Source organism: Strix uralensis, chromosome 4, assembly GCF_047716275.1.
Source record: "Strix uralensis isolate ZFMK-TIS-50842 chromosome 4, bStrUra1, whole genome shotgun sequence".
NCBI classification, from domain to species: Eukaryota; Metazoa; Chordata; class Aves; order Strigiformes; family Strigidae; genus Strix; species Strix uralensis.
Window position 1 is genome coordinate 114,282,551 of NC_133975.1, and position 16,521 is coordinate 114,299,071.

A 16,521-nucleotide genomic window follows, 5' to 3' on the forward strand; every position below is an offset into this window, starting at 1 on the left:
CATCATATATTTCTTTAAAATAATGGAAACAGAATTAGTACTTCTACAGTGACAGCAATGCAGATGTTTAACCAAGTCTTTTCCAACTCCTACTAAATTATTTGATTCAAAAAAGATAAAACACCGGTCAAGAGGCACTGGAGCATTTGCAGCGTATACAGACAGTACCTGAGGAGCTGCAGGTGCTCCTGAATAATTTTTTATACTATTAACTAAATACATTTTTATTTGCCTATATTTCTGCTACTACCATACTCATGATAAAACATGGTCTGAAAGACACGATCGCTTCTAGATCATAGAGAGGTATTGTCTCCTTGCCTCATGCAATGTAACACCTTTCTGTTCTGAAACACAAACAGCACCGACCACTATGTTTGTTTCCATTCCAGATGCATCTCTTATTTGCAGAAAATCTTACAGTACTTTCCTTCAGAAATCTCTTTCATTTGCATATAACTCATTACCACAACAACTAAAGTCTAACCTTTTTTTTTTAAATACAGAACTTCAAAAATTAGAGTACTATGACAAGTTTGTAATTTTTCTGTGCTTACCTTTGCCCAAGGACAATTTTGAAGGGCTTTATAAAACAATCCTTTACTTTTTTCTTTTTTTCCTAGTGAAGCCTGTGTGAGAAAAAAAATGTTCATACTTCAATGCAGTAATAGCTGAAACAGTAACACACCTCTGAGACAAAGAAATTACTGCTGAAAAGCTCAGTGGTGTTCTGCTGAGGAATCCTTATTACTATATATTGTGGTAGCTATGCAATTTGACAGGTTACACTGGTGACACTGGTTACACTCTTCAATGTAATCGAAGAGATGTCTTTAAGGAGTTTCAGAGTTTTATTTGTAAGACAAGTAATAGAAAAAAGACTAACAGAAAGAGCCTCTGCCAAGTATTTCAGTTAAAGTCAGTGCCTTTGCCTATATTTGACAATACTGCAATGGGCAAGAGCACAAATCATTAACGAGAACTTACCCTCAATATGCTACACATACACTACACAAGAGCATGTTTGGTACAGCAAAGATGATGATAACACATTGGGTTTGTGCACTGCAGAGATCATGCACATACACTTTCTTACTCAGCAGAAGCTTGTTACAGCTGAATCTCCTTACGTACAAAACTGGATATATCAAATTAGCATCTATCTAAGGAGGAGTTAAAACTTCTTCCTCAAAGTACCCGTTCAGCTGCATGATACAAGTAGAGAGCTCACAGCTACTGTGAAGTTTAAAAAGAGACAGGTAGCAGAGGTCAGAGTGCTGAACAGTCTCCGTAGCTTCAGTCATCCCAGTTACAGGTAGAAATAATTACGAATTCTTGTGAAGAAATCTTTTGAATTGGGGTACTTTAAAACACACTTAAACAGGGGATTTTATGGCAAATCCAAAAGAAAAAAGCAGTAATTCCAAAATACATTAAATGTTTTGAGATCTTTGGAGAAGAAATCTTCAATCATGAGTTTACGTTTTCCCTTGCTCTGACTACATCAGCACTGCTGCTGAAATCAGCAGGTTCCCTTATCAATTCTTAAATCTAGAAATTCTTTTGCATATTATTAATACATTGGTTGTAGAAACTTGTGCTGTTCTGATGTCATCATCTCTTTACTGAACAGCAATGCATTTCACCTACTGGAAACAAGTGCTGTCAGAGCTGTGCATTAAGATGCATAGGCATCTTTTGGAGCTCTGCAAAGAGTTGTCAGTAGCATTCTGCCTCCAAGTTTTTCACAGAATTACAGAGGTTGGAAGGGACCTCTGGAGACCATCTGCTCCAACCCTCTGGTCAAAGCAGGGTCAGCAAAAGCAGGCTGGTCAGAACCATGTCCAACTGGGTTTTGAATATCTGCACGGATGGAGACTCCATAACCCCTGGCCAACCTGTTCCAGTGTTTCACCACCCTCACAGTAAAAAAGCTTTTTCTTATGTTTAAACTGAATTTTATATATTTCAATTTGTGGTCACTGCCTCCTTTCCTGTCACTAGGCAGCACTGAGAAGACTGGCTCTGTCTTCACACCCTCACATGAGGTATTTATATACACTGACAGTATCTTCCAGGAGCCTTCACTTCTCCAGGCTGAACAATCACCAGTTTCCTAGCCTCCCCCCGTACACCACCTGCTCCAACCCCTTATTCATTTCCATGGCTCTTGGCTATTCAAAGGAACCTGGACAGGCCAACGGCTGAATATCGTGCATCAGCCACTCCTCTTGATTTTGTATCATCTGCAAGCTTGCGGACAGTACGCTCTCTCATCCTCCAGATCATTAATGAAGATGTTAAAGGACACTGGTCCCAGTATCAATCCCTGGGGTACAGCACCAGTGGCTGGCCTGCAGCAGAGTCAGCACTGCTGATCACCCCTGAGCCTGGCAGTTCAGGCAGATTGCAGTCCACCTCGCCGTCCACTTACCTAATCCATGCTTCATCAGCTTGTCTATGAAGATGTTACGGGAGGCAGTGGAGGAGGTTTGCTAAGGTTGGGATAAAACAACATCCACTGCTGTCCCCTCATCCACTGAGCTAGTCATCTCATCATGGAAGGCTATCAGATTGGTCAAACATGATTTCATAAAAAATAAATAGGAATTTAAGAGAAACAGTTCATTTCAAAATCTATATAAAAAAGTTTTGTGTTTTTAAACAGTGAGAAGCTTTTGCCCAAAATACCAGACACTGAATATCTAGACACACCCAAAGAGAAAACAGAGAGATCTACAGAACTTTGGGTAACACTGGGCAATCACAACTACTTCTTCTATGACTGTATCTGAAAATTTTAATGTTTCTAATTGATTTTGTTTCTCGGAACAGTTTTAACCAAAGCTATTACTGTAAAAGTATTATTTTCCTCCATCTTCTTAGCATCTAATATTCCTTCTTGTTCTTGTGAAAAATATTATCTCCCATGAACTAATCATTAGTGATAAAATACACACTGGGCGATTTTACTTTAGCTTACTGGAGTCTCATTAGTAGTTTGTAAAGAGTAACAGTGATTCAATTGTACCTTCCTATACACGAAGTTGTATAAAATATTTACAAGCATGTATTTGTGTAGAAATGGTCACAGTAACAGAAAGATCTTCTCAAACACAAAACAAGAGTCTCTCCTTCCCCTGCCTCCTCTGTATTTCACAGCCTGCTAACTGCTGTTCCCCTCTGACAACTTACTACACCAGAGGACATGAACAAGTAATACTGTGGGATGAAATTTCCCTTACATGAGTTCCAAGCATTTCTTTTGTGTTTTCATCTTCCATATTGTACTTTGGAGAAGCAAGAAAAGAACCAAGATAACAAAACTGCCTATGTGAAGTTGATTTTATTTACGTATTTCCATGGTGAACTATGGAAGAAACAAACATTGTTGCTTTTCGGTGTTATGCTGCAATGCCAGTTAACGTAACCTTTATATGCTGCTTTTAAGACTCAGAAAGATTCTGAAAATTCAATGCAAGTTATAAAAGCTATATCTATGTTTTCCCTACCATGCATTTATTTTTCATGTGGACTGCACCTTGCTTGTTCTAATGTTAATCAATCAAAATATCTTGGTCTGGGAAAGTTTTTATAGTATGGAGAAAATAGAGATAAAGTATTTGAGGGGCCCACATAAAACAGTCTTCTTGCCATCTTCTTTATTCCTGCATAAGTCAAAGCCATACAGATGTTCATGCATTATTTTTTCTAATTCAGATCTGGAAGTTGTTCCAGAGATGAAGTTAGAAAAGCTAAAGACCGATGGGAATTGAACCAGGTAGGGGATGTTGAAGAGAACAAAAAGGGCTTCTGTAAGTACATAGGTAACAAAATGAAGGGTAGGGAAAATGTGGGCCCACTGCTGAATGAGACAGGAGACCTGGTTACACAGGACATGGAAAAGGCTGATGTAGGGAAGGCCTTCTTTGCCTCAGTCTTTAGTAGCAAGCCTGGCCTTCAGGAATTCCGGGTCCCAGAGACCAGGGGGAAAGTGTGGAGCAAGGAAGATGTACCCTTAGTTGAAGAGGATCAGGTTAGGGAACACTTAAGCAAACTGGACATGCGTAAGTCCACGGGCCCTGATGGGGTGCACCCACAGGTGCTGAGGAAGCTGGGAAATGTCACTCTTGGCAATCTTTGATTGATCACAGCAACTGGGAGAAGTGCCCAAAGACTGAAGAAAGTCAAACGTCACTCCTATCTTCAAGAAGGAAGACCCAGGGAACTACAGGCCACTCAGCCTCACCTTGATCCCTAGGAAGGTGATGAAGCAGTTAATCCTGGAAACCATTTCCAGGCACATGAACAAAAAGAAAATAATCAGAAGTAGTCAGCATGAATTCACTGAAAGTCACATTTGACCAACTTGATAAACTGCTGTGATGAAATGACTGGCCTGATGGATGAGGGGAGAGCAGTGGACATTGTCTGGACTTCAGTAAGGCCTTTGACACTCTCCCCTAAGATCCTCCTAGACAAGCAGTTGATATAAGAACTGAATGTGCAGACAGTGAGGTGGATTGAAAACTGGTTCAACATCTGGGCCCAGAGGGTAGTGAGCAGTGGAACAAAGTCTAGTTGGAGGCCAGTAACTAGCAGTGTGTTCCTGGGGTCAATACTGGGTCCAATCCCATTTAACATCTTTGTTAATGATCTGGCTGATGGAGCAGAGTATATCCTCAACAAGCTTGCAGATGACACAAAACTGAGAGGAGTGGTTGATATACCTGAGGGTCATGCTGCCATCCAGAGGGACCACAACAGCCTGGAGAAAGCAGCTGACAGGAACCTCATCCAGTTCAACAAGGAGAAGTGCGAGGTCCTGCACCTGGGGAGGAACAACCCCATGCACCAATATATGCTGGGGGCCACCCAGCTGAAAAGCAGCTTGGGAGAAAAGGACCTGGGGGTCCTGGGGGACACCAAGTTGAACAGGAGCCAGCAATGTGCTCTTCCAGCAAAGAAGGGCTGACGGTATCCTGGGCTGCATTAGGCAAAATATTGCCAGCAGGTCCAGGGAAGTGATCCTTCCCCTCTGCCCAGCACTGGTGAGGCCACACATGTAGTGCTGTGCCCAGTTGTTGGGTTCCCAGTAAAAGACAGACATGCACGTACTGGAGAGAGTCTAATGAAGGGCCACTAAGATGACTAAGGGACTAGGGCATCTCTCCCATGAGGAGAGGCTGAGAGTGCAGGGACTGTTTAGCCTTGAGAAGGCAAGGCTCGGGGGGGATCTTATCGATGTGTATAAACACCTGAAGGGATGATGTAAAGAAGAGGGAATCAGGATCTTTCCAGTGGTGCCCAGTGACAGGACCAGAGGCAACGGACACAAACTGAAACACAGGAGGCTCCATCTGAACATCAGGAAATGCTTTTTTACTGTGAGGATGACTGAGCACTGGCACAGGTTGCCCAGAGAGGTTGTGGAGTCTTCATCCTTGGAGATACTCAAAAACTATCCAGACACTGTCATGAACAACTAGCTGTAGATGGCCCTGCTTGAACAGTGGAGTTGGACAAGATGATCTCCAGAGTCCAATCTCAACCATTCTGTGATTCTGTGAAGTTATACAAAATCAGGATCTAGATTTGACTGAAATATCAAAGTCCTTATAATTTCCTTACAGAAGCCTAAAGTAAGTCTAAAACATAAATACAAGTCATCTTTGCTGATGTTGCTTATATAAAAATAATAAAATACTAAGTCCCTAAAATTTCATTCCTCTTTTCTTAGATTTTGTTACCCTGCCCACTTCCCTTTATATTGTGAGTAAGACTGGGCGGAATCCATCTCCTGACGTCTTATGACACATTTTTTATCTGCAACAATAACTTGCCTGCATCTGTATTAAAACTACACTGCCAGAAGCTAATACTCCTTCTAATCCATGTGAACTACATTTCCCTTAATATTCCCAGCAATAAGGAACATTACAATTCAAATATATAACCTTACAATCATATAGGTATGGCAGCATTTACCGTTCCTTTTTTTATACAGTACTGTAGCTGTGCTCATGAGAAATTCCAAATATAGTAAAAAAAACCCCAACCAAACCAAAACAAACAACAACAACACAACACTGATACTCTTCTTTTACTTACCATAAAGTTCAAATACATTCTCCACAGCAGTGGACAATGGGTACCATTTTCACTCTGAACTGCATGTTCAAATAGAGCTACAATTCTATTTGTTAACCCACTTTCAGGAATAGTAGAGTGTATTTCACCAACATCTGCCCTGAAACACAGAGGAAAAAAGAAATCACAATCCCTTAAATCCAAGCTAAAGGACCACATCCAGGTAAGAGAGGGTAAAGATCAACATACTGCCTCTGTTCACATAACACTGTATATAGCTAGGTTTTTGCATTTCACGCTACAGACTCTGAATGTTATAAACCAGATTTTTAGCATTTGCTAATCTAATCAACACATTTCTAAATGGGAAAATCAGTTAAAAAAAAGATAAATGAGGTATTTTTCTGAAAATTCTTTTAGCATGTTGAAAAATTAACCATGTCCAACCAGAGGAGATAATTTCTCTTTGAGTACAATAATCCACTATCATATGATCTTAAAACACTTATCTTAGTCTTCATTCAAGATAATTTATCATTCCAAGCTTGGCATAGCAGCTCAAACCAAACTCAAGTCTCAGTTAGCAAGCCTTCTGTTTCAAATTTACCCCTGTCACCTTTGTAAGACCACACACTGGTCTTGGATCAAGGCCTAGATTACAGCTCTGGATCTCAACCATGATTACAATAATAATTTTCTTTTTCACCCAGAGATTTAAATGCCCTAAATTCCAGGCATAACACAAAAGCAGGTACATATTTTTTACTGAAGCACTGATTTCTATCTACAGCTGATACAGACTGGCTTATTTTTGATGCTTAATCTTGAAGAAACAGCCTGGAGCACTCATGGCAACATCACTTCTGTCTGTGTGCACTCTCTTAGCCTGCCACCCTTAACACTTGTTCCTAACTTGCCTCTTTTTTCAAGGCTCTTTGAGGTCATGTTTCCTCTCATCTTAACCTTTGCCATGAGGGAAAATGATGTAATCTACTCTGCGCCGAGTCAGACATCTAAGCATTGTACCTCACAGTGACTGATTTACTGTTCGTGTTCATTTCTTTTATTTAATTCCATGCACTTAAACAGCTGAAATACAAAACAGAATAGGAAATAGTCACATACAGTACAGATGTTTTCTTAGTTTGTCACAACATCATAAAACATTAGTTTTATGCATGACTGACAGGCCATTTATCTCTCTGTTACAGTAGTTCAGCTCTGCTCTTGCAACACCCAACTTGTCCCTATACAAATATAACCTATAGGAAAGGCTATGCTAGCAGAGTACAATCAGGAAAGGAATGAAGTGTCACAGAGAAAAATCATCATTCTGGAATTTTAACATCAGTTTCCAGTTAACAACAATGAAAACCTATCATAGTGTCTGTAATTAACAGTAAATCAAATTACAATCCTCCTTCATATTTGGTCACTGTAGAATTCTTATTACAATTTAGGATGACATACACTGACACTCAGGAACATCACTATCATGCATGCATGCTTGTTGCCAGACTGTGGCAATCAAAGCAGCGGGCGCGCCGTCATTTTAAAGTATACTGATAATTCTGTAATTTCATCAAGCATGAATGTTGTAAACTTACAGCTAAGTAAAGCTTCCAGATAACATTTTCCTAGAAATCTCTGTTACTATTTGCAGACACAAAGAACCAAGCTGCCAATGTTATTAGAGATACATAGGTAGCAGTGGATAGGTAGCTCCAAGCAACAGGTAGACAACAGGTTAGAGACTAAGCTTTAAAAATTAACACACACTTCTGTTCCCTACATCTCCTACCCTTTCCTCCTTCCCTGGGAGCAAAAAATATGAGCCCAGTCAACACTGCAAATTCAGGAAATTTTCAGCCTCTTCTACCTAGCAACAGCCTCATATGAAAACTAAACTAACTGTCAAGCACTCGCTATGGAAACGGATCTGGCACAACTGTATTCTGTGATCCAGGAGTAAAGTAGGGCAGCGAGCTCAGTCAGAAAGAAGCTGCAGTGTAGCTCTGTATTATGCTCCTTACTGTTGCAGCATTAAAATGGGGCAGTTTTCTGAGCTCACAGTGTCTACCTCAGCCATTTAAGCAGGCTCTGTTATTTAAAAATTACGTAAAGAAATGTGTACCATCTTAGTGTCAGTAGTGAGTAGTCAAACACAAAGCAACACACTATCTGATCCAGCAGAAAGGATGTGAGACTATCACCTAGGTCTTTAACTCTTTTCAGGATTCTGCCACTGACTCACTGCTCAGTCTTGAACAAATAACCTTCCCCAGCTACAGCTTCTTCATCTGCAAAATGAGAACTCTGATAGCATCTTCTCTCTTAAGTGATTATAGAGATCAAAAAAAGCATAACCACAAGGAACTGCAAGATATTACCTCCGGACATTTTCAGTGAGTTTTTTTCTCATCTGCTCTGCTTGGATTGCAAACAGCCATGGCTCTAAAGAGTTAGTAGACCTTGTGACACCATCAAAAAACCTTCGTGCTTTACTAGCACTGTGAGACTTCCTTTGGATGTGGATATATGACCTCCAAAGAGACTGGTTGCTAGGATACCGTTTCAGAGCCTCCATTAGTGCTTCTCGCAGAGGATTCAAAGGATAAACACTAATTTTCATGTGGAATTTGAGTAAATTTGTATGCAGCAGTGTGACAGCTTCAAGAGCAGTGGGAAAATTTTGAACGCCGAAATTCTCTCCAGTATTTTCACATTTCTGTGGACCAGAAGCTTCAAGTTTTTCTGAAGTCTGTGCATATATTAATACTGCAGCATCAATCCCAACAGTCAAATACTGGAACAGTGCGTAACAACCAACCAAGTTAACCAGCTGATTAGCATCACTGACCTGATCCTGATCAGAAACTGGAGTTTTACTTAAATAATCTTGCAGCGCATGCTCATATGTTTTACGAGCTTTCAAGACATTCACAGACAACACTTGTCCACTATAGGGCACATATGGTCCACTTTCAGCCAATCTGGTCAATATATGAGCAGGACGTGACATGACAGCTCCTTCTATACTTTCTAGTAGTTCCACTTCCAGCTGAGCATAAAGCAGACTGAGGCTGCAGAGCTGGGGACTTTTCAATCCTCCAGTCTCTACCGTGCAAAGAGCTGTGTCAAATACCTTCCTGGCATCATCAATGTTACCAAGCAGCCATTCTAGGTAGGCATACAGTTTCCAGAGAGAAAGGTCATTTCGATTCTCAGGTGCTTTAAGGAGATTCTTGGCCAACTTTTTACTCTTCCTCCCTTGTGCTTTCAGCTTCCTTTTGTTTTTTGCTTGGAGACACTGAACTACCTGCAGGGGATAATAAACAGAACAAATTTTGAGAGGGGTGGGAGAAGAAAGGAAAAAAAAAAACCAACCAACCAAGCTCACAGCATTTTTTACTTTCATTACTGTGTTTGTTTTCATATTGTTCCATATTTCACCACCAGCCAGATATGTTGCTACTGTGTACTGCAAGTTGTCACAACCTCCTGTTGTCAGCTCCCTCCAACATAGCCAAATTACATAGACTTATCATTCTTACTCCTGCCACTGCCATTAAGTAATATCAAATTTCACTCTTAAAAGGCCAACTGCTCAAATAAAGAGCTGGTAATCTGTAATGGTTGAGGAAAGGAAAATAAATGATCCTGTCTGGCCAGATGCAGCTTATGACTAGTACAATTAAACCTCCAGGGAGCTTTTCACAGTGGGGAATGTGCTGACAGACAAATCTGGAGATTGGATGAGAAGATTACGGGAGATGATCTGGTCAGGTAAAAGACAGGGAACTTCTCCATAAGGAACCACAATACTGAACTTTCTGAAGCATTAGGGAGACAACCTGGACTCTCATCCTTCTGTGGGCATCTATTAGAGCAGTTTTACTTAAATAAAGCCATATTCAAGTGATAAGGTGTCACCTCCTACACTAAAAATGTAACTTGTACAGGAAGTAGTAAGTTTCTTGATAACGTGCTCTTATCGCGGTATTGAGAATTATGCACTTAGAATAGTTTGGTAAAAGTACTGTCTGACTCACTTTGCCTTGTTAAAAATCACCTGCATCCATTCCTGTCTAGCATACAATGTATCATGTAACATTTATCCAAAACTGCAACAAATATTTTGTTACATGTGTCACTGTGTAACATGTACTGAAGAAAAGGGTTGGGTTTTTTGGGTTTTTTTACTCCCAGTGCAATCTTACCTGGCATCTTCTGATTTGACTACTTAGTCCTACAAGAGTTAATTTTCATTAATATTTATTTTAATTCAATATAAACATGAATACACAAGAAAGCCACAATCACAAATGTGATTATATGCAGACTCCTCATTACCTTAGATATTTCATACTGTAACCAACAAATGGACAGGTTAGATTTTTCCTTTCCTGAAAACAGTAGGAATAGAACATGAAACACATTCTGTATGAACTCTTCTCCTTCTTTATAGTGGCCTATGTGATGTCTCTCTCGTAGCATCGTGTCCATATGACCAATACTGTTGAATCCAGAAAGTGGAAAATCAACAGAAGTCAGTGGCTTTTCATCAGAAAGCACACTGTCAAAGATGTTATTTTCATCCATGGCAATATAGAGGTTGGAAGGAAAGAGTTTACTTGTGCATGGAATTCCCAGAAATTGCAAAAATGAGTACAGTAGTTGATGTTGAAGATCTGGATTAGAAAGCTGGATTAAAGATGGTGCAAGATCATCAAATAATACCTGAAAAAAATCCAAATTAAACCAAACTCCATTAATTTATGCAATCAAATAAAATTAGCAAACCTGTCATTTACATAATTAAAGAACCTTTTCAAGTCAATAAAAATTTATAATTACTATTAAATAGTAACAGAATGTCATTTAAATTAAAACCAGGCAAGTTAAGCAATGTGTTCCTCCAGTCAGACTGTAGATTTGCTATCAAAAGATTTCTTTGCCCTTGACTATCAAAGACCTCCACAGAAAACTTACACAATGAATGTCTGAAAGATATTATTGGTTGGGCCATTTAACACATTTTTATTTGAAAATCAATGTCTGAGTTAACCTATGTCCCAAGAAGAAAAAAAAATCCAACTATCTGACCTGAAGGCAACAAAACCTTTTGTTTATTTAATGTATGTATCTTCTTAAACACAGATTTCCGTGACATTTCCACATGCAGATGAGAGAAATCACAGAACAGCAAAGACAAACTATTTACCTACAGCCCTTTCCAAAGTTACCATGAGCTTCCCATGGATTTCAGAAGTCTCAGCACGAAACTTCAGGTAAATTTTGAATTCCAAACAAAGAAGAGAATTTTTTCCAAATGAAGAAAAGGATTACTCCTCTAAAATACCCATGAATTCAAATGAAAGGATAACTTGTCTTATCGTCTCCCCTCTTTTTATTATATCACAGTGACCTGTCTTTCTGGATCTTCACAATCTTCTTCAGTTTCCTTTTTGGTTTTGTCTGGCCTCCAAGGTAACCACTGCCTTGCTTCACGAGAATACTCAATATCCAACCAAATATGCCACTTGGGGAGAGTTTTATCCTTTATTTCTTGATCTTCATCTATCTCTTCTTCATCATCATCATCATCTAAAACCAAATCAAAACACACACACACACAATTATTAAAGAAAAATTAATCCACCAAATCCAAAGGCCAGACTTGACATACAATTTTACTACTGTAAAAATGTAAACAAATACTGTGTTAATAAAGCAGACACAGGAGCTGAAAACTTCCACATCGCATTTCTGGGTTTTGACACTACATACAATTACCATATTTTTTCCTGTGACAGCAATATATTAATTCTGTGCTGAAACTGATGAGCACCTGTAGGCTAAGAGAAAGCTCATAGAGATTTTTCAAATACTTCTTTCTTTCTTCTTGTTGAGGAAGAAAGAAGTCCTCAAAATTTATGGTTACCTGCACTATTTTTTTTTGGTACAAAAATCAGGCCACTTCTACACCACCTCCAAATTCTTAATCCTGATCTTTGTCATTAACTAGGTGTAATACTCCCACTCCCAGTTCTTAAATTTCACGTAAAACAGACAGGTGGTGGCAAGATTTTTACTTGCTGTATTTTTTTTGTGACCTATAGCCTCTCCTTTAGTCTGCAACCCTATGAAAAAATGACAGCATTTCCACGATCTAACCAAAGTTTGAAAAAACTTGACAGTGTTAGAGGTTACACTGAATTAGACTCAAATACACTCAAATAGACTGCACCTGAACTTTTGGGCTTTACACACATCAGGAAAAGCACTGATATATGCTGGACCTGCCCAAGAGTGGCAGTGGTCATCTTCTCTATACTGAGTCTTCTCAATTTGTTGGCAAAATGTCTACAGCCATCAGCAGTGGAACTGCTGACCCCAGTTAAGGGGCAAGGAAATTCCATCTTAATCCAGGAACAAAGGAAGCACACAACCATTTTTCAGTTCCTTTGTTTACTAAAAGCAGAGCCAAACTTGCTTCATTAGAGCGGCTACAGCAGCAGGAGCAGCAAAAGCAGAGACAGATCATCTTTGATCAGACACATTCCAGCCCCCTGCTTCCCTCCAAGGTGTATCTGTTTGAGAAATAGTCCTTGACTTTAAGGGAAGAGCTGTAGACCAGAAGACAAGGTGGGACTAAGCAGCACGGAGGTATTTTCTGCATCCCTGCTCACCCAGAAGCACTCCAGCCAAGTGAAGATACAATTCCTTTGTTTTCTGCATCACAAAGAGAAAGGAAAGGTTTTCCTCCTATTTCCTCCTATTTGCTATAAGAACCTGAAATCTGATTCCAGAAATAGAGTCATTAAGCTAAGAATCCTTGAGACAACTATCATCTAATACTATAATTCCACCTGGTCTACCCATATAATGGAAGTGTCTTAAGGCAAGTAGCTTCCTTCCACTTTAGGTGGGCATGGGTCTCAACCAAGTACTCACACCTTTTCAGCACAGAGTGGAGGATATGCCATCCTCTCCCTTAATTTTCATCCCTAGGAAGAACAACAATATTCCATAAACAATACCGTGTATAGAACATTCAACACATGCTTTTCCCTGTTAAGTGTGATATACTTTATCTTAATCCTGGTAAATACTTTTAAAAGTTTATACACAAAAACATGAGAAGAAACAGTTCATATCATTCTAATCAAAATGTTTAGAAGAACATGTGGACGTACAACTACATACTGACAACAGCATACCTGGCTTAAGAGCAATCCAGCCACCCTTTTCTTGTTGGTGCATCCATGCTTTCCAGCCTCTTGCTCCTTTTTCTCCAATTCGTGGTTCTCCACTATCCCAAAAGGGTTCAAAGAATTCCACCTGTTGTTTTAGGCAGGGGGAACCAAACAAAACATGAAGAAAAATAATTTTTGCTGTTGTACAGACACTACCTGGGTCAAATTAGGTTTTCCAGACCCTATAATCACTTATCTGGGTGCAACTTCTGTATCTGAAGGCTTTGTTAGATGCTGCTTAAGCACCAGCAGGAACAACCAAGTACATTAGGCCTGTGGCAGAGCAGGACTATCACCAGCTCTTCTCATTAAGATTGTTTTTAAAAGGTATTGGGCTTTGAAGAAAGCAAAAGACTTTTGTGCCAAATGTCCTATACAGATCCTTCAAAGATAAGGATCCAGAGTCCCCAAGATGTGGCTTTCAGAAACCAAATCTCCCCTCATTCCTATCTTCCATGGGACCATGAAGAATTTGACTAATGGAATGATAATTGTCAAATCAAAATGTTACAGTTGGACATAAATATGACTGGATGGAGGACAAGAGGAAAAGATTAGTAAGGCCTTTCATCTCTCAAGTTTCAGGGTGGTCAACAACTTCAGGGCACTTTCCAGTGAATCGGAAGTCCAGGGTTCTAGTCCTGACTTCGTCACTGCCTGTATGCAACCCGTTATCTTTAGATTCACCAATGCCTCCTCTGCTTTGTTTATACTTAGCTCTAATGGCCATCTCTCTCCTATTATATGCTTCTGCTGTGTACCAAACCTTGGCTTGGACATTGTGACTGTTAACACAAATATTAACAATAAAGTCTACCCTAAGAAAAATCAAGCATCAATCTATCAGAAAATGCAGAGCTTACAGCAACTGCAAAATCTAATTCTGCTCTCATAGATTTATTCTTTGCTCCAAGTGAGAAAGTTAACTGTGAAAACAGTACAGAAACAAGTAATTCAAGATTGAGTCATAACGCTTCTGCAAGAGGGCAGAATGTGCGATCAGCTGTAAATCTGGCATTTTCCTGTTTTCAAGAACTGTACTTTCCAACCTAATCACTGTCCTTTTAAAATGAGGTTCCTTTCCATCCTGCTTTCTTAAGAGTTTTTAAACACTACAGATAATCTTGCAGTTTTTCAAGTGATTGGAAGTATAACTCGAGCTTTATCTGTGTAACTATATCAAATAGTCATATCCCATCCTTCATGATAATTATAATTAACTCTAAATGTTTGACTCTTAAAGAGAACACCACTATTATTTAAAGTGTAAGACTGCTCCATTGGTGGGTAACGGCATTAATCTAGAGAGCAGAAAATGGAGTCTCAGTACTGGTTGTTGGGGAAGGAGGTGAGGTAATAGAAGGAAATTCAATGTCTGTCCTCTGTGGTAGCTCAGCTACCTAGCTGGTGGCCCTTCCCACCACTCGTTAAAAAGGAAGCAGCTCCCAACAATTCAGTGGGATGATGCTACACTGGCAACAGTACCCTCTAAATATTAACTTACTGATTATTATTGGGTGCATACCTGAACAAATCAAGAAAAAAAGTGATGTAGTACTTTAAAAGAATAAGCTGAATGGAATCTCATGGGTCAAATAAAAGATACTTTAAAGTATGAAGGTGTTCTTAATGTAGACATCAAAGAATTACTGAAAACAACAGATAATGAAGAACCTAAGAAATGTTTGCAAGAACTGTCTAGAAGAGAAAGAGTAACAAAACAACAGCAGTTTGGGGGAAAAGAAGCAAGGGAAGTGCTAATTAGACACAGACATTGGTCAGCTGGCTCATTTTCTCCATCTTTAATTAGTAAAAAGACATGAAATGACTGGTTATCACACTTCTATATATACAGTAGAAGCAAGCATTTGGCATGTTGTTCCAGAGGACCCACAAGGATTTTTCCAATGCAAGCATCACCTTGAAGAACCACAAAATTGTGATTCAAAATATTTCCCTATGTCCTTAAAAATTAATCAACGTTTTTCTGTTACAGCATTCTCTGTAATGCACAAGGACATACACCCATTTAAATGAAAATTGCTACCTGTCCCCTTGTTGGCAGATCTTTTACACTGTCAGGTTTAAAGAAGGTGAAGTCCATCAGAGCCTGAAACAAAGACACTGCTTTCTCAGAATGGCCAGCCTGTCTCAGAAAGTGACACTGCTGAATAAATATAGCTGTAAAGTAAAAAAGATAAAATTTTAATATTTCAAATAAATTTTGTTGTAAAGGACTTTATTACAGCCCACAAATATACAAAAGACATACATGAAGTGCTGTAAAGCATAACTGTTTTGGAACAGTATCAAAATCCAAGACACAGGGACTAACTATCATAAATGCATGTCAAAATTCTTGTAGTTTTACTTTAAGACCTCCCACTTTAAGTGCACCAAAGAGATGACTTTCTGTTCATGTCATACATGCACTATCCTTGTTGATGGATAAAAGGGATATGCAATGGTCCCAACTTCAGTTTATTCAACAGCTGTCAGAGTGGGTCATAGCCCTCTTTGAAGATGCTGGGCATTATTACAATTCATATAGTAAGTGATTACAACAAAAATCCTTTTTGCCTCATTATTGCATGAGATAGTTACATTGGTAATATGTTGGTAATATACATACCATTTTCATTCCAACTGTCATTCCCATTTTATCTTCCCCTACATAAGAACTCAGTTAAGAGAAATCCAGTCTTTTGGTCAAAGTATTACTGCTTGAAAGTAGAGTCGAGCCCTATCCCTTGCTCTTCAACAAACTTTCTGTAATCACTGCTATATCCGTACTACACACTGAGCCTCCAATCTCAGCTTAAAAGGGGAAGCAAAGCCCCACTTTTTCTAGTCATGTATTTGCAACAAGAATCTTAAATGAAAGAGCTGGAGAAATAACAGGTATTATAAACACCTCTTTTACTAAGCAGTTAAGGATATTTCAGAGATATTCCATTGCTCCAAATTACACTCAAATCTCAACAAAACACTGGCTGTTCAAAAAACAAATTGCTTTAAATCATAATCTTCACTGGCTTGCAAAAAAACCCAAGACCCATAAATCAAATCATTATTTAGTTTTGAAAACATTCATGACAGTTTTGAAAAAAGTTCTTCAAAAACTATTGTTTCTTTACTAAATCCATTGGCTTTGGAGGGTTTTAAACAATCA

The 16,521-nt window shown here is 39.1% G+C and overlaps 1 protein-coding gene across 5 annotated transcripts in view; it reads right to left on the reverse strand.

Annotated features, from left to right (window-relative positions):
• Positions 1 to 16,521, reverse strand: part of NRDE2 (NRDE-2, necessary for RNA interference, domain containing) — a 36,595-nt gene that overhangs the window by 2,678 nt on the left and 17,396 nt on the right. For 3 of the 5 annotated variants that reach the window (XM_074868582.1, XM_074868581.1, XM_074868584.1), the window contains exons 7-13: positions 15,397 to 15,530; positions 13,314 to 13,434; positions 11,519 to 11,697; positions 10,444 to 10,830; positions 8,481 to 9,409; positions 6,112 to 6,250; positions 558 to 629 (exon numbers count right to left, since the gene is read on the reverse strand). In XM_074868582.1, the coding sequence (XP_074724683.1) occupies positions 558 to 629; positions 6,112 to 6,250; positions 8,481 to 9,409; positions 10,444 to 10,830; positions 11,519 to 11,697; positions 13,314 to 13,434; positions 15,397 to 15,530 (1,961 nt within the window). The other 2 variants (XM_074868585.1, XM_074868586.1) reach the window with 2 other exon arrangements.